General features: G+C 35.8%; 1 protein-coding gene across 4 annotated transcripts in view; it reads right to left on the bottom strand.

The window, feature by feature from the left end:
• Positions 1 to 21,835, bottom strand: part of Oxsr1 (oxidative stress responsive kinase 1) — a 110,071-nt gene that overhangs the window by 65,121 nt on the left and 23,115 nt on the right. For 3 of the 4 annotated variants that reach the window (XR_007105784.1, XM_047531203.1, XM_047531201.1), the window contains exons 3-4: positions 16,249 to 16,357; positions 6,830 to 6,971 (exon numbers count right to left, since the gene is read on the bottom strand). Coding sequence is in view for 3 of the 4 variants with exons in the window: in XM_047531203.1 (XP_047387159.1) it covers positions 6,830 to 6,971; positions 16,249 to 16,357 (251 nt within the window). In the remaining variant the exon portion in view is untranslated. Of the gene's footprint in view, positions 1 to 6,829; positions 6,972 to 13,893; positions 14,009 to 16,248; positions 16,358 to 21,835 lie in introns of those variants that run through there. The other variant, XM_047531202.1, reaches the window with a different exon arrangement.

Raw genomic sequence — 21,835 nt, 5'->3', positions numbered from 1 at the left:
ATGGAACTTTCAAGGAAAAAGATCTGTAACTATATATCTGGAAACCAATCTAAGGCCTCAGGCTAAAGAATTTTTTATTTCATCATAAATAATTATCAAGCAACTCAGCAGTCCCAACAGTTGAATCCTCCACCTACTCTTATTTAGCAGGAATAGTGAGTTTTGTTTTTCACTGCTTACTGTCATTTCTCACATGTCACTGCTGCCCAAAAGTTACACATTCCTCCTAAAATTAAAAAGAATATCACAGAAATGTTTGGCTTTCTCATAAGTACAGAACATGAGTTTGTGCTCATAACATTTTTATTACTCATCAATAGGCACAGTTTATGGAAAACTTGAAAAAAGGTCAAGAAAAGTAATGAATCAAAACCAAAGTTGGAAATACACTACATTTAAGCATCCTAAAATATGCAACATTTCTGTTAGAGTTAAATAATGGGAAAAATATTTGGATAGGTAGAAAGAGAGAAAAGTCTAATTTAGAGACATGTTTATCCTAATCAAAATCTCTAAAGCCTACAGAGTCAGGGGAAAACAGCAGAAATGGAAGAAATGATGTGACCTGATCCAGCGGGCTAACACACAAATCCACCTACAGTAACAACTGGACCTTAAACATAAGAAGTAGCAAAACCTACTAAAAATATCCATCTCTATGACCAAATACAATTTTCTCCTAAACCTGTATAAGTCCTGGTGTATTTCAGAGTGGTCACTGCTAAAGTCTAAGTAGTAGTTCTCTGCCTTGGCTGCTTGTTATAATTACCAGGGGAGCTTTTAAAAGCCTCAGTGCCATGGCTTTATTCCAGATCAATTAAACAAATTTCTGGCAGCGGACCAAGCAGCAATACATTGTAAAGCTTTCCAGGTGATTCCACAGTGTTTGAAAGGTTGAATCTCTGATTTAAAGTGTGAGACAGAAGCTAGGCATGGTGCACAGCCGTAATCCCCACAAACCAGGAGGCTGAGGCAAGAGGATCCTAAGTTCAAGTCCAGCCTGGGCAAGTTAGCAAGAAGACCCTGCTGTTTTTGAGACCCTGCCTCAATATAAAAAAAAAAAGAGAGAGATAGGGGTGGTGATAGAGCTCATGGTAGAGCTCTCCTGGATTCAACAGCCATGGTGGGTGAGTGGGTGGGGGCATGGGGGTGGGGTATGAGATAGAAAATTCCCATTCCAAACATAGCACAACTGCACAGAAAGCAGAGACCTTCATTACTACTTCCCAGGCTCCTGCCCCAAAACACCCTTCACTGATACAAAGAAATCCTGAATAAATGAGGGAAAAAATTACCAAGTAGATGAACATGAAACAAATAAGTACTCAAGGTTAAAAAATGAGAGAGACATTTAAGAGGCAGAACAGTGAGTCTTGAGAGAGAGAGAACAAAGACCCTACCCAAATGGATAGGGGGCTCATTTTCAAATTTACACCTAAACATAGCACTGGGCTAACTTAAGGTTAGGAACTACAAGTGAAACCTTTAAGGAAGCCAGGACACAGGGAAGACTGAGCACAATGAAAGATATACTTAACAAAAGCAAGTTGGTATAACTATGTTAAAATGAAATATGATTGTCTTTAATATAAGCACATTTTTAGGAGTAAAAGGGATCATTATATAATAACAAAAGGAAAAATTTATCAGGAAAATAACAATCCTGAATATGTATGTCCCAATAGCATACCTCCAATCACAGAGAATTATAATTCAAAGGGATCATTAGAGCTATAGAACCCCCAAACAGAAACTGTCACAGCTTGCTCGACAGCTTCCAAGATGCAACCTGATACTTTTGACCCCCCAACAAAGGATGCTAATTTGCAAGTTAGCTGATATGAAGGATCAGTAGCATACCCAAGTGAGGTACATTCTGTAACACCCAATGGGTTCAACAGAGTGCTAGGTCTTCTTTTGGGTAGTTACAGTGGAGACTGGGGTTTTCCTTATCTGCCAGATAATTGAGCATTCTGAATCTGTCCAAATAGTTCTATGAAAATTTAAGGGATTATAAGTGAAAGATCTTCATGTCTTGGACCTTATTTAAGAAGTCTCTAGGGAAACCAAAGACAGCAAGGGGGGACAAAAATCTTAAAATAAGCCAAAGAAAACACTTTATTATAGGAGAGCAAAAAAGAATTACATCCACCTTCTCTTCAAGAAATCATGCATGCAAGAAACAGTGGAAGTGAAATATTGAAAATGTTGAGAGAAAAGCCCCACCAACCTACAATTTATTATCTGGTGAAATTATCTTTCAAAAGTGAAATTAAAACTTTCTTAGACAAGAATCAAGGAACTGTTAATTAAGGAACTTAGTATCTTCCTTGCTTAAGAAATGTTAAAAGAAGCTTTTCAGAGGGAAAACTGATATGCATAAGAAATGCTAACCTACACAGAGAATGAAGGTTATATTTTTAGAGAAAGAATAAAATGGATAAAAGTGTTAGAAAAAGAATAAAACTGATATTAAGTTCAGGAACAAAGAAGTCCAGACAGCTTTACTTTGTATGACTACAACATCTATTTTGTTCAGTGTGTCAGTTCTCAATTAGTTAAATGAGCATCAGCCCTTGTAACAGTTACCTAAGAGGCTGCCATTTAAAGAACATTATTTGACATAAATCACTGCCAAAAATATCTTTGAAATTCCCACTCAGAATGGTCCTCAAAATTAGTTTATAAGTCACTGAAAAACTTCTTTATAGACCCATTTTTGTAAGCTTAAGCAAATCCCTAACCTAATAAGGCTCATTTTCTTCCATTGCAAATTGAGAATAATAATAGCAACACAGGGCTGGGGTTGTAGATCAGTGGTAAAGCACTTGCCTAGCATGTGTGAGGCCCTGGGTTCGATCCTCAGCGCTACATATAAATAAATAAATAAATAAAATAAAGGTTTAAAATCTCCTGAGTGAGAGTTTTGGAAGCACAAGAAAAGCATTTGGGGAGGAAGTAAGGAAAACTTACAAGCTAGGACAAGGAGAAATCCTTTACTGCCCTGGTTTGTTCACTGAAAAATGCACTGGGGTGTCTAACCAAGACTGGTTTTCTCCTACAAACTACTGCCAGTAGCATACATTTAGCTACAATGGGTATCAGAAGTTTGTTTTTATCAGGCCCCTAGCAAGCATTCAGTTAGTGAGCTTTTATATCATAACGGAAATTCAAAAGTTGTCCTCAAAATGGGAGACAGAGTAAGGAAAATGGCAGCAGAATAAGGAAAATGGCAGGTGAGAAAGAAAAACAATACCATTTGTTTTTCCTTCCTCTTATTTTATATATAATTTTATTTTATTCATATTATATTTACGATCAATCAGATTGCCATTTGGACTCAGGTTGTAGGTGGGCAGGGCTGGAGTAGCCCCAGGCAGTCAGCAGGCAGGGTGTTTAAGATAAAGATGTGTTCTGAACTCCCAGCTACCACGGCACTTTCCCAACTGCTCAGCAGGTTCCTGCCAGCTCCTGGCCATGGAAACCTAGCCAAGCATGGCTCTTTTCTGGTCTCCTCTACGCTTTGTAGCCAATCTCACTCTCAGTTTAGAAGCTCAAGTCTGAGAGAGTAGTGTACACCCTGTATCATCACTCCAATCCTGCTCTAGATCTACAAAAAAAATTAGAGGAGCCATACATAACTACCTTCCAATTTCCTTTTTGTTAGTCACATATGAACTAGAAAAGCTATACAAGTATCCAACCATAAAAATGAAGGCTAAGTAGAATGAAAGGGTGCAGACATAAAAGGATTACCAACAAGAAGACCAACAAACCTTTGATAAAAAGAAAAACTACAACAATTTTCCCAAAGGATCGCAATTGTTTTAAAAATGAACCTGATAATATGAAGCAAAACACTTTCATTGTTTCTGATATTTTTTTCTGAGATATGAACTCAGGATAATTAGATATTTACTTGATACTAATCAGGAAATACATGGTATTAATATTTAAAATGTATTTTACTTAATGACCTTGTCCCTGAGTTCTTTTTTCCTTAAAATGGTTACCATTTCTATTGCTGTAGCTTTAATAATATGAGTAAATATAAGGGCTGTGCCAGAAGACATTTTGTTACTAAATCAGCACTTAAAAATCCTTAGGTCTTTATCATTCATTCATATGAATCTGACTACTATTTGTTCAAATTTCTTTAGGCTCTACTCTGAGTGGAGTACAATTTCACTGTGAAATAGTACAAATGATGATGCAAAACATAAAGATATAATTACTGTCCAACACAATGAAGCAGCTTATCTATGAAAGTAGTAATTACTATTCTTTGCTCTGAGGAAGACAGAAATGATAGGGAAATAGGGGAAACTTCTTTGAAAATAAAAGCAACATCTTTAACATAAACGTCTATTATAGAATTCTAATCCTTTTGTGATTCCTTTCAATCCCACAAATGGATTAAACATTCAGTTTAAAAAGAAAAATTCCCTTCAGACGTTGCCATTCACCTTTAACCATTTTCTCTCCCTCTTTGTTGCTGCCATCATTCAGTTCATTAAAGGTCTGCTTTCCAAATCATCTTGCCATTATTCTAAGAACTTCAACAATCACATAGATGATCATGCAATGCCCTCTCAGTTCACCGATGCCACCTCTACAGACTTCCTCCTCCCCCTTAGTCATCTACTTCCTCAGTTTTTAATCTTTTTATCAAAACAGTCAACTACAAAATTACCACTCTCTAACCATAACCTCCTATTTTTCTAGGTAACCATTCAACTACTCCACTATTACTACTCTTTGACTTCAATGATGTGTGTATGTATGGAAGTAAGTGCACCTCCAATCCATCAATCCATTTTGATTTTCTATCAACCCATCCGTTTTCCAGATCTTTTTTTTTCTTTTTCTTTCTTTCTTTCTTTTTTTTTTTTTTTTTTTTTTTTTTTTTTTTTTTTTTTGTGGTGCTTTGTGCTTGCAAGGCCAGCACTCTACCAACTGAGCTATATCCCCAGCCCGGTTTTCCAGATCTTAATCACATTCTGACAACCTCATTCCCTCTTGCCCTGTTATTCTACAAGTTGACCAAGACCCAAATAGCACATCTTTTAGCAAAACTAAGATGAAAACTGAGAAAAGGCCATTCTAAATACATAAAAAGTTCAGGATAATCAAAGCAGCCATGAAATCCCCAAATAAAAGCAGGCAAAAGTCACAAACATTTCACAAGAAGAAACATGAACTACTCCACACAAATCTATGTTTAAGCTAATAATCCAGGATATCAAAATTAATACTATTCCTCCTTCATCAAAATTAGCAAATTGAAATTTTAATAGGCAAGGTTAGCAAAGGTCCAATGAATCTACCATTCGCATAAACTGCTAATAGGGGAATAAATCTGTATGTTTCTGAAAAGAATGTGGCAATATCTTTTTATAAAATGTTTTCCCTTTGATGCCTTGACTCTTTATAGAAAGCCAGATTTAAAAATAAAAATCACAGAGGAAGATGTTCATTACAATGTTGAAAATATAAACAGAATATATTCAGAAAATGGACTCATATAACGTGTAAGAACCTGTCATATCATACTCAAATTCATGATTCTTAAATCGTGACTGAAATAGATTTAAAAAAAATTATGGTGACATCCCAAATCTAGGGACTTGTTCCAATTCCAAACAAAATAATATAAATTTAGTTTTCCCTGTTCCTTCTCTTTATGTACAAGTAAAATTCCCAGACATAATTCAACAATCACAAAAGAACTCAAGTGAAAAGAGAAAGGCAGAGTATCTAATGACTTAGGATTTGAAAAGCAACAGGTCATTAAGTTTCCTAAGCTTTCTTTTAATCGTCTACATCCTCAACTGGGTACTTAAGGGTCCTGAAACTCTCAATAAACATAGGTCAAAAAAAGCCCCAACCATGCTTTCTCTGTTCAAAGGAGCAGTAAAGGGGCAGCATAGCAGAGTACTAGGCAGGAGGCCTCACCCTAGACTCCATAATTCTAGTTGCAAGAGGGCCCACTATTCCAGAACCAATGAAGACCAAATCAGGGAACTTTATATCCTGCCCCACCCCAAGGGCAGCAGGTAGGTCCATACCACCCTCATCAGTCACACCAATAGGTATAGCTAGCATCTCACAGCCCTCTATTTGACAGCAGAGGACAACTCAGGCCAATAGCAAAGGACAGCAGTAGGCCCAGTGTGTCCCAACACCCCACACAATACCAAAAATTGGTCCAAGGAGAAAAACTTCCATTTCCACAGGTAAAGGCAAGTGGGATTGAATGAGAGCTCCACCTGCACCATATGGCAACCCACATAATGGGCCTGGGAGAGTGCTCAAAGATCCCCGTACCCAGAATCCAGCTCTCACTAATCACTTAGCAGCACAAGAATCAGTTTATGATATTTATTTGAAAAGGGAAAAAAAGTTTTAATAAAAAAAATTTATTTTACAAAGAACTTTTCATCATTTGGGGAAAATACTGAAAATAGAAAACAAAACAAGAAAAGTAACAGACAAAATTATATGCCCAGTATTACCTTAGGTAATTTTAAGCACATAAAAGAAAATGGAAAACAATGTTCCAAATGTTATCAGTAACTGCCTCCCAGTAAGAAATTATTAATTTTTCCTGGTTTTATGTTTTCTGATTTTATTAAAGTACTTGTAACTTTCTTAATACTTACTAGCTATATAATTAAAGGTCTAACCACAATGTACTGAAGCTAGTGGTACAAAGAGCCTTGACAACACTTAGAGCTATGAGTAACTCCGTAAAAGAATGAGACTGGCCTCTATGAGATGATACAGCACTTCAACTATCCAAAGGACAAGAGTATCGCCTTTTGCGTACCTGTGAATCTGCCCATTTTTATGCAGGTATTCCAACCCTTCTAATACTTCTCGAAGGATGGTAGCAATGGTAGGTTCATCCAGGACTCCACTTTTGTGTTCCCCCTTTGCTACAATATGCTTAATAATATCCAAAACAGAACCTGAAAACAGAAAACACAGTTCATGAAAACTTAACTTGTTCAGTATAAGTCAGATCCATTATGGAATCAAAACACATTTAAACCTTTTCATAAAATTACTTATGTAGGAAAGAAAGGAAAAAATAGTAAATATGAGGAAATAGAGACATTTAGAAGTAATCATTTATTTCCAATTTCATTCTAAAACACAAAGTAGCTGCCTAACATCCAAACAGTACATTAGGACCAGCATCTTTAAACCTCTAATGTGAATTTAGAAGTAGGGAAAGACTTTCAGCCACATCTGTAGACTTCCCAGGTAAACCATGCCCATCAGTAATATTTCACAAACCAATATAAACCTCCAATACCAGACTGGAGTATGCAGTGTTGTATGTCTAAAGCTATTGATCTCCAGCGAAAATAAAGATCAGACTTGTATACAAAGTAACTTAAACACTTAAGTTTTCAGGTTAACAAATTATAAAAATAAAATAGGTAAAGACAAACATGAAAAGAATAACAATGGAAGTTCTCTTTAAATAATACCCCAGATGTCTTATCAATCCTATTCTTCCGAGGACAGAAAATAATGCTCCTATTAAAGAATGAGGGGGTATGAAGGGAAAAGATAGTAATTAAAATCACAAAATACTGACTACAAAAACTGATAAGTATATTAAAAAAAAAAAAAAGGCATGCCAGAACTTCCTAAGGTTTCTGGAATATACTGGCTTATAAAGATCATAGAAACAAAACAAAACAATCGTTAGTATTAGAAACTATGCCAAGAACTATGAAACAGAAGACATACTATACCAGAAAGATTCAATATTCATTTTTTGATACAAAACCTCAATAATCAAGACTAAAAATCACTTCTTAATCCTGATGACAACTTACCCTATTGGATGATTTTATTTCACTCACTTAAAAAGAAAAAAATATATAATTCCAAATACATGGAAAGAAGTGGTCTAGGTAAGATCCTCAAAAGTACAAAGAACTGGGCCTGGGTATAGCTCAGTAGTAGGGCACCCTGAGCTCAATTCCCAGAATTCATGAAGGACTAAATATAAGTTCACTTTAGCTCCCACTTAAAATCTAGTAGCTTGATAAACTAGATTTTTTTTTAAAAGTGCATAAATCCAGGATGAACAAAGAACGGGAAAGAGATTTTTAAAACATCATGAGGCTGGCGGGAGAGAGATGGCAAAATATTATGGAAGAAAGAAAGCAAGAAAAATAAAAAGTAACTGACTAAACAAAGCGAAGAAATTTTATTTTCAGTGCCTGCAGAGGAGGTATACATTTAAGAAAAAGTGATCTTTCTGGAGTTCTGGCTCCAGAAAGGCCAGACCTACACACAAGTACCACATAAGATGTGAGAGGGAGTGAAGGAAAGAACTGAAAACTAGGAAACTATTTTTGTCTTTGGTTTTCTTCATAGTGCTGGGGAACAAACCCAGGGCCTCAAACATGCTAGGCAAGCACCATACCACTGAGCTATATCCTGAGTCCTAAAACTGACTGAAAATTCAAATAAAAGAGTAGGATTTTTCATATCTCTCCTCCCCTGTGAAAGCCACAGAAGAGAAGTTTATTTTCTCAAGATGATGAACCACAGAGGCTCCAAATTCTAGATAGCATTTCCTTTTCTAGTTTTTTTGGTACCAGGGATTAAACCCAGAGGCACTTTACCCCAGTCCTTTTTATTTTCCTTTTGAAACAGGGTCTCACTAAGTTGCTGAGGCTGCTCTCGAATTTGCAATTCTCCTGCCTCAGCCTCCTGAGTCACTGGGATCACAGGCAGGCACTGTGCATCCAGCTTAGAGAGCACTTCCTAGCATATTATTAAACTAGTTCTTTCCCCTCTTTATTGCTGGGATTCACAAGTTTGTGATAAGGAAACAGCGAGGCCTAAGAGAGAAATTTGGTTCACTTTAGTTAAATCAATCACACACAATTTAATCAATCACACATTAATCCCTAAAGCAAAATGATTACACCAATGGGTCACATATTTCATTCTTTTGAGAATTTCAACCACTGTAAATACTGCTTAGCAAGAAGACATTTATATAATCACTGATCAAGTTGCATGTTTGTAACTTTAACAATATCTAACATAGGAAATGCCAAGGAAAACGTTCCTACTAGGAATTTAAAATTAACAGTTTTTCACTCCAATTAGAATGGTGATTATCAAGAATACTAGCAACAATAGGTGTTGGAGAGGATGTGGGGAAAAAGGTACACTCATACATTGCTGGTGGGGCTGCAAATTAGTGCAGCCACTATGGAAAGCAGTGTGGAGATTCCTTAGAAAACTTGGAATGGAACCACCATTTGATCCAGCTATCTCACTCCTCGGCCTATACCCAAAGGACTTAAAATCAGCATACTACAGAGATACAGCCACATCAATGTTCATAGCTGCTCAATTCACAATAGCCAGACTGTGGAACCAACCTAGATGCCCTTCAATTGATGAATGGATAAAGAAACTGTGGTATATATATATACAATGGAATATTACTCAGCTATAAAGAATAATAAAATTATGGCATTTGCAGGCAAATGGATGAAATTGGAGAATATCATGCTAAGTGAGATAAGCCAATCTCAAAAATCCAAAAGGCGAATGATCTCACTGATAAGCGGATGATGACACCTAATGGGGAGTGGGGGAGGGGGGGCAAGAATGGAGGAAGGAGGGACTGTATAGAGGGAAAAGAGGGGTGGGAGGGGTGGGGGGTAATTAACAGAGTTTTTAAAGAATTAAACAGCAGCCAGGAGTGATGGCAAAAACCTGTAATCCTAGCAGCTCAGGAGGCTGAGACAGGAGATTGCAAGTTCAAAGACAGCTTCAGCAACTCAGTAAGACTCTGTCTCAAAAAAAAACATAAAAAGGGCTTGGGATGTGGCTCAGTGGTTAAGCACCCCGGGTTCAATCCCTGGTACCAAAAAAAAAAAGTAAGCAGTTATTATATTCAAGATCTAGAACTGGGTGCCACAGAATATGACAAGAGATAGTTGACATGACTGGGTACTTTCAGGGAACTTCCAGACTGATAGCTCAAAGAAAAGAAGCCACAAAAACCTTAGAGCGCATCAAAATTATTAGTTCTATATTTTGAAAGAGTGTAAAGTAGGAGCTCCTTTTCAAAATTACAGACTTTAAAACTAATTTCACACCATCCAATAATCAATGGGGAAAGCAGAACAATGAACATCCCAGTCTATGTCCATATCAGGCATCTGAACAAGGCTTACAGAAGAAACCGTCCCTTCCTTGGTGTAACTATTTCTTTTCTGTTTCAGTCTCCTCCCAACAATAAATTTTACAAGTGGCAGACCTTCATCCTTAACTGACTGATATTATTTCTAGAGTCTCCCCCATCCTTCTTATCCATTTGATTTCCTTGGCATCAAAAGATGCTTACAAAGCATTTAACTCAATGATGATGCTTATAATCCTCGCTCCTCAAACATCAAAACCATACAATTTAAGTGTTAACTAAGAGAAAATTGAAGGTAAAGCATGCTAAAGCAAAAGGAGACTGCAGATTATCACTGATAACTTGATTAATAACTAAAAAAAAGTAGGAACAAAAGGGAAAGTTATAATAGTGTATACAATATTGTATCCTCAAGCACAATCTGGAAAAAAAATATTCTGCTAGGATAAACAGTTCTTGAACTCTAGCACATGAAGGAATTGCTTGCCAAGGTAGTAAAAGATGCAAACTCTAAATACTGTCATTCAAGATATCTGAGCCCAAGAGGTTGCATTTTCAGACATTTTAACAACCTATGCTACTTTGATAAAAGTTGTCCATTAAAATTTAACCATTTCTCAAAATAAAGGCAAATAAAACAAATAGAAAAATAAAAGGATCTGGTACAAATTCTGTAACATAAAGCAAAAAGTTAAAACACAGATCATCTATTCCCCCCAAAAAATGTATTCTACATCTTCATAACCTGTGGCACAGAACATTTAAAAAACAGTGCAATGCTGGACATGGTGGCATGCACCTGTAATCCCAGGGACCAGGGAGGCTGAGACAGGAGGATCACAAGTTCAAGGCCAGCCTCAGCAACTTAGCAAAGTCCTAAGCAACTCAGAAAGACCCTGTCTCAAAATAATAAAAAGGGCTGGGGATGTGGCTTAGTCATGAAGCATCCCTGAGTTCAATTCCCAGTAACCAGCTCCCTCGCCCCCCCAAAAAAAATTTGCAAAACTTTAACTGGTCCAAGAAAAATCATTGTGATAAAATAATATTGACAAAGTAGTGAAGGAGTGGCTGGTTTAAGATTCTTGTTAAACTGACAATACAACTCTAATCACTCAGTCAACACATTAATTTCCTCATTTACTTTTATGAAAAGGCACTCTGCCAGGCAAAGTGGCCCAAGCCTGTACTCCCAGCTGCATGGGAGCCTAAGGGAAGAGGACTGCAAGTTTAAGGCCAGCCTGGGCAACTTAGCGAGACCCTGTCTCTAAATTCAAAAAACTAAAATGGCTGGGAAGGAGCCCAGTGGTAGAGTACCCTGGTTTCACTACCCAGTAAAGCAGAGGGGTGCGGGGGACGGGACACGACACTCTTTGAATACAAAATCAACTCATTTGATTTATTTACAAATGCTTCTACTATGAAGTTTTAATCAATCTTTAGCCACTAGGCTATGTCTTCCTGAGTCATGCAGGTTTCAAAGGGGCCAAAATTGGCATGGTCAGGTATTCCATTTCAGGTCCCTAGAAGCTGCAAAAGTTTAAAAACCCTCCACTGTTGACTGTCTCTTTAAAACTGGTCTAAAAATATCTGATATGTTACCTGTGTCCTGTTTAGACCAAGGAAGTACTCACACTCATTATCTCTTAGAAAATAACAAACTGCAGGGTGTGGTGGTGCATGCCTGTAATCCCAGCAGCTTGGGAGGCTGAGATTGGAGGATTCCAAGTTCAAAGTCAGCCTCAGCAAAAGCAAAGTGCTAAGCAATTCAGGGAGATCCTGAATAAAATACAAAATAGGGCTGGAGACGTGGTTCAGTGGTTGAGTATCTCTGAGTTCAATCCCTCGTACCAAAAAAGAAAATGAAAAAACTGAGGGGATTCCTAAACAACAAAATACCTCACTCTCTAGGGCAGTGCACTTAAACTAGATTTCTTCATTTCTATACTTAAACCTTTAATTACTACAGGTACTTCTTTCTAGTCCTCTCAGAAGTTTCCTTAATTACTTGGATTTCTAAACAAACTCGCAAGACAGTTTGGTGCTTATAAATTGTGTAAACAGTTATTTAGACAAAACGTGCTTCTAATTTCTAAAGAGTCATTAGAGTATTAACAAATTCCAACATTCACCATCAGGTTTTAACTAGCACAATATAAGAATATTACTGTTATAAGGAAGCATTATAAAATAATTACAATATTGACATACTTAATGAAACTCTTTTTGTTTTGTTTTTATGTTACTGGGGATTGAATCCAGGAGTACTCTACCACTGAGCTACATACCCCTTTTGTATTTTATTTTGAGAGTTTCACTAAGTTGCCAAGTTTGGACTCAAACTTGTGATCCTCCTGACTCATCCTCCCAAGTAGCTAGGATGACAGGCAATGTGCTACCATATCTAGCTAACAAAACTTATTTTAACCATGATGTCCACCTGGTTGCTGATTTAAGAGTGTCTGTTACTATTCATTTTATGATATATTTAGTTTATTAAATTCTACATTAGTACAATGTTGCTAAATCAAAAATATGCTTTTGTTTTAAATACTTTGGCTGAAGAAGCTCATGTAGAAGATATATACATATTTCCGTTTTCTGGTAATTTATATTTTTTTAAATTATTCCCCCAAAAGTTTTCCCAACTCCTCCTCTGGCTGTGACACCCAGATACCCAGATTCTTGAGGTACCCCCACACTCCATCTTTGTTCCATTCCTCTTCAGAGTGTTCTCTATGTGGATCGCTTCTCCCATCCTTCCCCTGATACAACCTCCATCCCTCATTTCACCTGGCTAATTACTGCTTACTCTTTAAATCTCAGCTGGATGTCACCTCTTAAGGGAAGCCTCTGTTAATGCCAGTGCATCCATTCTCTGTCAATAAGGTTAGGTTCTCCTGTAACGTGTTCCCATGGCACTTGGTACTTCTTCATGGCACTCTACACACTTATAATTATTTAGTTATTGTTTATTATCAGCTGTAAGGTCCATGAGAGCAAGGAACTATCCATTTTAATTCACCAATGTACTGGTGTTCAATAAATATTTGATGAATGGTATTTTAGTTGTACTATAAATACTCATGTAATAATTTCCTCAATTTAAAAAAATTTTAAGTTATACTTAGATCTAGCTTTTGTTTTCTAAATATTGTTTAATATATCTCTTCAGTTCAAATGTTTATTCGCTTAATACTAACACAAGCAAGATTTTCATTTCCCCCCAAAAAATGCAAAAATTTTAATATTTAAGAAGTTTAGATGTAAAGAATATGTTGACTCTTAAAAATGTGATGATTGTAACAGTTATGACTGGGACATGTTTGGAAATTATCCTCCAGGTAATTTCTCAGTATAAAGTTGGAAAAACAAGACACTATCTCAGGAAATCAAAGACCAGAAGGGACAAAGAGCTACATTTAAAAGACATTTCACTCATCTACATGTCCTGCCCCTTCTGTGATCAGAACATATACTCATTAACAGAAGAATAGGAATCTTTTAAAAGAAAAAATAAATAAGAGTCAATCTGCTTAAAAGTAGCAGAAAAGATGGGTTAGCATACAAGAGAATTATGTAGACAATTTATTCCCATATCAGAGAATTTTTCTGCAAAACATTAAAAACTCTGTATTATACATTTTTGTAAATTACAAATAAATTATACCACAGGTGATCAATAAGGAAAGATACAGTATTACCTAATGTTCCCATATCTGTCCATACAGAAAGAACCAAGCTTGACCACCATCTTGAAAGGTGGTTGGTGTTAGCAAGGCTTCCAACCATCATATGAACAGGGCCTTTAACAAAGCAATCCAGTTTCTCCAGTGTGTCACTAATGGGATTGAAACAAAAAGGTGATTCTGGCTACACTGAAAAGCATCAAAATATAGCAAGGGAACATTATTACTAATGAATAAAATTTCTTGTGCAACTCTTACACGTCAGCACAGTAGTAGATGCTTTACATTCATCATCTTATTTACTCCTCCACCAATACACTAAAATGCAGAAAGGTATCCTCATTTAACAGACAAGTTAAAAGGTTCTAAGAGTTGAAACAGTTTTCCCAATGACATACAACTAAGTAGGAAAGGTGGAATTTATCCAAAAACCTATCCTTTTTCCTTTACAGCTTCTCTGGAGAAGGACGGTATTCAGTGAGGGACAATGTTAAAATTGCAAACTAAATAAATATGGATTCTTTTTTCTGTAACTCTACATTCTAAAATAAAAAATCCTACTCCCTTACAAAATAAAACCAAGCAGCCAGAGGTGGGAAGTCTGGAATGGCTCCATCACCAATAAGTCCACCAATCTTGCCACATATTTCAAATTTGGGCCCTGGCAAAATGACTAATTTATCATATGGCATGGACCTTCAGGTAATGTTAACAAAATTTTCAATCTATTCATGCCCAAATCCCCTGTTTGCAATTAGCAATATTTATATTTTATTGTAAGGATAAAGTAGAAATAACAGCATGTGTTTGTTGTGTGTGTGTGTCTGTCTGCAAAACTTATTTAAAGCACACGACACACATGATTATGTTAATGTTGCAGACCAAGATTTTTTGTGTAAGAGAAGAGATTCAAGTATAATATTAAAGAAGTTTTAGAAGTCTAAAACTTTGAATTGGAAATATAAATGTCAAATTATTATTTGTAATGTACATTATTTACAATGTATATTATATTTCCAAGTTCTAGAAGCACCAACATGGTAGTATCAATGAGCATACTTAAGTTATGCTTTCTAAATATCATTCCCTAGAAAAAATATCAGAGCTGCTTAGAGTATTAGCCGATTCTGGGTCTGGAAAAAAATAATATAAATGTGAACCTAAGAAATCTTCAATCAAAAAGGAAGAATGTAACCAAAGATCAATGGGCTCATGTCAAAAGAATACAAGAGGGATCATAAAGGATTTTCACTGACAGAATCTGGACAACCCAAACAGCAAAGAGAACCAAGTATAACTGACTGAAAGACACTGCCGACATAAAAAACCTCCAGTCATAATGATATGCAAAAAAATGAAGGCCCTACACAACTAGAAAAAAGGGGGGAAAACACCCTCTCATTTGCTACCATTGGAAGTGATTTTTGAGCAACTTTTACTCTGAAAATTGGTTTATAAAACTCTCCTTTTCAGTTAAAACTACAGTACAGATTAAGTAAAGAATGTCAGTTGGTAAGGCAAAGTTCTTCACAAAAGAATGACAATTTATAATTGCAAAAGAAATGACACAATAAGAAAAACTACATTTTATAACCCTTGGTGAACTAACTGATGCAAACAAGAATTATTAATGGATGCTAAAGTCAATTTAAAAGACATGGGGGCTAGATACTCATAGTGCCAAAGTATCAATTCAGAGATTACTTGCTGGATACAAAGGGAAAAAAGTTAACTTTCCCAGGGAGAGGTCTGACTGTCATAATCTTAAGCTAACAAAATTAAAATCACTATTAAAGATACAACCAGGCAGCAAATATTTCCTGACCAATGCAATATCAAGTGTCCAGCATCATCTACAAAGTATTCTGCCCAAAAATACTTAACTTGAATTTAATTAAGTATTTAGATCTAATTTTCAAGAAATAAATCTAGATCAAATTAAACATCAACAAGAAGAAATAATCAAATAAATCCAGAATGTGGAAACTTCTACAAGATAACTGAATCAGACTCTTCAGTAAATTTATGGCATGGAAAGCAGGAAAGGGAAGGGAGTCATCCTAAATTAAGAAAGATTTAAAAGGCATAACAACCCAATGCAATGTGTGAAATCTGTCTCAGCTCATATACTATCCTCTTTAACAGTATCCTCTTTAACATTCTCAGTATCTCTTCAAAAGCAAATGTCCATAAAATCAAATCAGGATAAAAAGAAGGAAATTGGGGGGGCTGGGGATATAGCTCAGTTGGTAGAATGCTTGTCTTGCAAGCACAAGGCCCTGGGTTCAATCCCCAGTACAACAGAAAAAAAAGGAAATTTTATTAACTTTTCAACCTATGGAACAGAACATTTTACTGCATGCTACTCACCTCCACTTAGCAGCTTCATGACTAGCCACAGCTCATCTTTTACCACAAAAGATGTGTAGTAAGACACAATATTAGGATGATGGCATTGACTCATGGCTTGAATTTCTTTCTACAAACAGAAAACATGATAATTCATTATATGCAAGCTTAAAACAAACACTGCAAGTTAGCAAATACAGACAGGGAGCCCAAGACTGTCACCACGTTTTCAGAACCTCCACAGCCCTGATCTCTTCAAGAATGGTTAAGCCAAAAAAACTACTTGCTTTCTGACAATTCATCCCCACCCGATTTTCATTCACTACATTAGTCATCCTTGAAACCAGAAACACACACTATATATCACACCCTGGTACAACACCACAAGAGTCCTCTACTGGGACACACATTTTTAATTCAAGGTGTCCTTAAAGAACCATTTTGGGAAATACGGTTTTATAGCCACAGAGAGTAATTACTGATAAATAGAGAGTAGGGGTTTTTGTTTAGGTAGAATATTTTTGTTTTTGTCTTGTTAAAATATTGTTTTACTCCATTTTTGTGAAATGATTACCAATTCTCACCCTAAAGAGAAACATCCTGAAAAAGGACAAGGTTATACACCAAAACCAGAGTAGAAACCTGAGCCAGATATCTAAGCTTACTCTACCTTAGTTTATGAATTTAAATTAGAGTTGGTATGATAAAATGCCTTAGAAAGCCCTGAGTATGATCAGGACCCTGTTTAACACTCTGGTTTCATTCCTACCCAGCTCTGACCCCAGTACGATGATCCAGCCACAGAAAACTTGGAAGTTTGCCATGCTTCTTCTAACTCTGGACTTTTTACTCTATTGCTCCCTATGTCTGAAATACAGTTACTCCATCATCTTTACCTGAGCTACTTCTTCCTTCTAATCTCAATCTAGATATCAATTCCTCCCAAGTTTGTTAGGTGCCCAGTTTCTTAGCTTCCAACACAGTGTCTCTCATTTCATCACCCCATATAATGAACTAGATAACACACTGTGTGCTTATTCATCTCTCACTCCTAGACTGAGAGCCACATGAAGGCAAATATGTTAACAGTGGATTCCCAAGCCCTGTAGAACTGATTATCCTATACTATAACTGCCTATTTATATTCTGCATGCCCCACAAAACTGTAAGTTCAGTGAAAACTAAGATTATTCTTGGAACTCATCATTGCACCCAGCACACAACACACCTTTAATAAATATTTGCTGAGTGAATAAAATCCGACAGCACTTTATATAGCTTCTCACTTATTCATGTCCTTGCACTATGTCCTTGGTATCTGTTCAATAAGATCAACTGTGTAAAAGTTGCTCATAATTCCTGATTCATAAGAAGTGCTCAAACAAAAGCCAGTTTTCATCTTCTCAACTTCTACTTGAATATAAACTCATTTATGTCAAAGACCTTGTCGTATACATTGTGCAAACCCCAAATTCACCTGCATGGTCTTCTACACTAAAAGCTAAGTAAATATGAAAGAAAAGGAAGAAGGAACTGAAGTAAGCACTTGCCTATTGACATAGTTACACAGGATTTGAAGAGATAAGATATGTACATAAAAGAGGGAACTGAAAGGATAGCACATATGTGCCAAATGAGTAATAAATATATTAAATGTTACAAGAATTCATAGGAAAGAACAGTTACAGTAGGCAAATGTGACCAAAGAAGTCTTTATAGAGGAGGTGAGAACCAGGTTCACCTCTACAGACTATGGGGAAAGGATAACAGTATAAGGTACAAGGTAAAGTGATTTTTAAATAAAAGGAAATATGTAGGATACACTTAAAACACAATAAATAAATCTGCCTATGGTAGACAATGAAAGATTTCTACAGATATTTATTATGTGCCTACTATCCCGTCTGCATGACAGGCACTGTGCTAGTTAATTGACCACAATGTTGAATCCTCACAAAATGAAGAGTCTGGTGAAGTCAGATAATAGTTAAAGCACAGAATAGTAAATATAATTTTGAGAGAGAAATACTAGATATTATATAAGTTCAGTGGAGAATCATATTAAGAAAAAATAGGAGTCATCATCAGCGAAGACTTTTAAGTTTTAGATTCCTTATAATAGGAAAGATAAGTAGGTTTTTAAGGTTTTTGATCGTTTAATTACCTGGAACCAGAACATAAAGGACCTTGTAAGTATGTTAAAGAAGTCAGCTTCATCCTAACAGCTAGGGAAAGGCATAAAAAGTTTAACCATATTTATATTTTCATAAATCACTCTTGCTACAACACAGGAAGTAAATGAAGGCAAGACTAGAGGCAAAGACTTTTCAGGCTATTATTGCCACCATCTAGGTTAGAGATGATGGAGGAATGATAAAACAGCTAATTTCTCAGTTCTGTTAACTATACTACAGTTATGTTAATATTAGAGAAAGCTGGATGCAAAGCACATGGGAACTCTGTACTACAACTGCAACTTTTTTGTTAAAGTTTTCTCAAAATAAAAGGTTTAAAAAATAAGTGTCTGGGGATGTAGCCCAGTGGTGGAACATTTATCTAGTAAGCATAAGGCCTTGTTCTATTCCCTGCACTACGAAAAAAAAAAAAAAAAAAAAAAGGAGTGGGAAGGACTCAAGAGGTAATAATAAAGAGCTACTTTAAACAAGAGAACTTAGTGACTTAGTGACAGGGAGGTAAGGGGAAAAAGAATTACACAGGAGACTGACAACAGTGCAAAGACGGGATAAACTGTGGAAGGTTTTACACGTAAAGCCAAGAATTTTCAGCTTTAACTTGAAAAGGGGTTACTACAAAGGGTTCTCCAACAGGAAACTATCAAAGAACCATAAAATTTAAACATGAAGAAGGCCTTAAATATTCCTTTTCTTTCCCTCCACTCATTTAAAGGAGGAGTGACAATCTTCCTCAACCCTAACTCCCACTAAAATTAAACTTTTTCTTCTTTCAAAAGGAAAAATAAATACAGAAATGCTTTGCAGGAGTGATATATTCATTCTGACTCGAATTTCCCAGCAGCTTCCTCAACAACTTTTAGTAGGGATAAATTCTACCCCTACTAATGAAACTGCTTTCTTGAAAGTCCATTATGTAAGGTTTTCTGTTAGAACTTTTGAGTTCTCCACCTAAGCCTCCTTCTTACTTTAATAATGACTTTTAATTCCTTTGCGAAACCCAGTCATCTTGATTTCTAGCATTTACACTCCAGTTTTCTAATTACTAAAGAGTAGGCAGTTTTCCTCCATTTCACACAATTCAGTCAGTCCCCCAAGTAATGTTATTGTATTCATTCACTCATATCAAATAAATAAAGCCTCTGCTCTCATGGACAGTTCATTTAACTATAAACAAAATTTTCATCTAAGAAACCTATATCTTCCTTTCCTCTACAACTGTCACTACCTGAATAAAGTCTCAATACCTCTCTGCATAGCCCAGTACACCTCAAATTCTGAGTTGTAACCTATTTATGGGTCATGAAATCAATTTAGAAAGTTGCATTAACAAAAATAATAGAAAAGAAAATGAGAGTACATTCCACACAATCAAGAACTATTTCATGAGAATGTTGTTTCAGTTATATTAACATTTATATGTAAAAGAAATGTATGTATATTTCTTTCTACAAAAAAAGAGAAAACATGATAATTCATTATAAAATTAGAGTATTAGCTAATTCTGGCATTCTTTATATTCCTGACATTTCTTCAAGATTAGTGGGAACTTACTTGCTTGTTTCCCCAACCCCCTAAAAAGCCAATTATTTTAAACTTGTTTTATTAAAAGTCACCTTCCCTCCTTTTACATATTTGCTAAGTATATATGTACTATACTTGCATACTTGCAATTTAAAACTTTATTAAAATATTTGGATAGCTGGCGTGGTGGCACACTCCTGTAATCCCAGCAGCTCAGGAGGCTGAGGCAGGAGGCTCACAAATTCAAGGCCAGCCTCAGCAGCTTAGTAAGGCCCTAAGCAATTTAGCAAGACTCTGTCTCAAAATAAAAAATAAAAAGGTCTGGGGATGTGACTCAGTGGTTATGTACCCTGGGTTCAATCCCTGCTGCACATATACATACATGTATGTATGTATGTATGTGTGTGTGTGTGTGTGTGTGTGTGTGTGTGTATATATATATACATATACACAGACAAAATTTAGAGATTTCTAACCAAATTTTTTTCTTTTTATAAATCAAATCTATATTCCTCTAAAAGTAAGGTCTTGGCATAAAAACAAAAATATTGCTTTCCAGAATGTTTTATGCTATTTAAGAAGAGATGTTCTACTTTTGAACTAAAATTAAAATCAATATACTAAGCAGAATAGAACAGACTTGAGTCAGAAAAACCTGACTCTGCCTCTCATATGATTTACTTCCCTCATCTATGAAATAACACTGCTACCTATCTTAGACATGTTTGAGGTTAATATACTCAAATATGTTTGCTATCATCATCATGTGAACTTAGCCAGGTTTTTTAAGCTTTGAACCTCAGTTTCTTTAGTTATAAAGTAGAAAATAATAAGACTTTTATTCACTTTGTCTCTATCTTTACAGACAATAAATAAATGGTAAATGATGAGTATTCAAATTGGGCTTCTCAAATTCTATTGCCAGGCACAGTGGGGCACTTCTGTAATCCCAGTGGCTTGGGAGGCTGACACAGGAGAATTCCAAGTTCACAGCCAGAATCAGCAAAAGTGAGGTGCTAAGCAACTCTGTGAAACCCTGTCTCTAAATAAAATACAAAATAGATCTAGAAATGTGGTTCAATACCCAGTATCCACATCCAAAAATCAAATTCCAGTATTAATATATAGGTTAAAATTTTTGTTTTGCTTTAACAGAATTAATTTACAATTTACAGGATTCCTTTATCATCACTGCAGTTCTAATGTCCAAATGGTGTTTTAAGGTATTACTGGCAACTGTCAATATAGATCTTCAAAGATCTTCTAGATCTTCTCAACCAAAGATGGCACGAGATCATTCTACTGCTACTACTACTCTTTTTTTGTTGTTGTTGTTTCAATTACTATGTAATACTCAGTACAGACAACATCAGAAATTAAATCCAACTTGGGACAGTGGAAGGTTGGGGTTGTAGCTCAGTGGTGGAGCACTTGTCTAGCTGAGAGGTCCTGGGCTCTATCATCCCCAGCATCAGGAAAAAAAAAAAAGAGAGAAGAGAAACAATTTGGGCCCGTGGAAAACTTCTGGACAGGCAGGTCATCCCAGAAAAGCTCTTCCTTTTCTATTACTAGTTTTATACAATCTTAGCGATATTACTTAATAAAATAACAATTTAGTTCATTTTGTGTAGCACCTTATAGCTTTCAAATACTGTATTTCATGGGTTGCAAGAAAAACCTCATGAGATATCCTAAACAGGTATTACTATTTCCATTTGAGGCCAAGAAACAGGATTTAAAAAATTAAATGATTTTTGAAGCATTTTCCTTGCTGAGCACTTACTAAATATTTAAAACTATTGTAGATGTCACAGTGTACAAAAGAAGTACAAAACAATTCCTATATGATGACATTTTATTTTATTTATTTATTTATGATGACATTTTTAAAA

The sequence above is a fragment of the Sciurus carolinensis genome, chromosome 17 (genome assembly GCF_902686445.1).
Source record: "Sciurus carolinensis chromosome 17, mSciCar1.2, whole genome shotgun sequence".
Lineage (NCBI taxonomy): Eukaryota > Metazoa > Chordata > Mammalia > Rodentia > Sciuridae > Sciurus > Sciurus carolinensis.
Note: the sequence above shows the minus strand (reverse complement) of the source record. Positions and strands in the feature narration are given on the sequence as shown.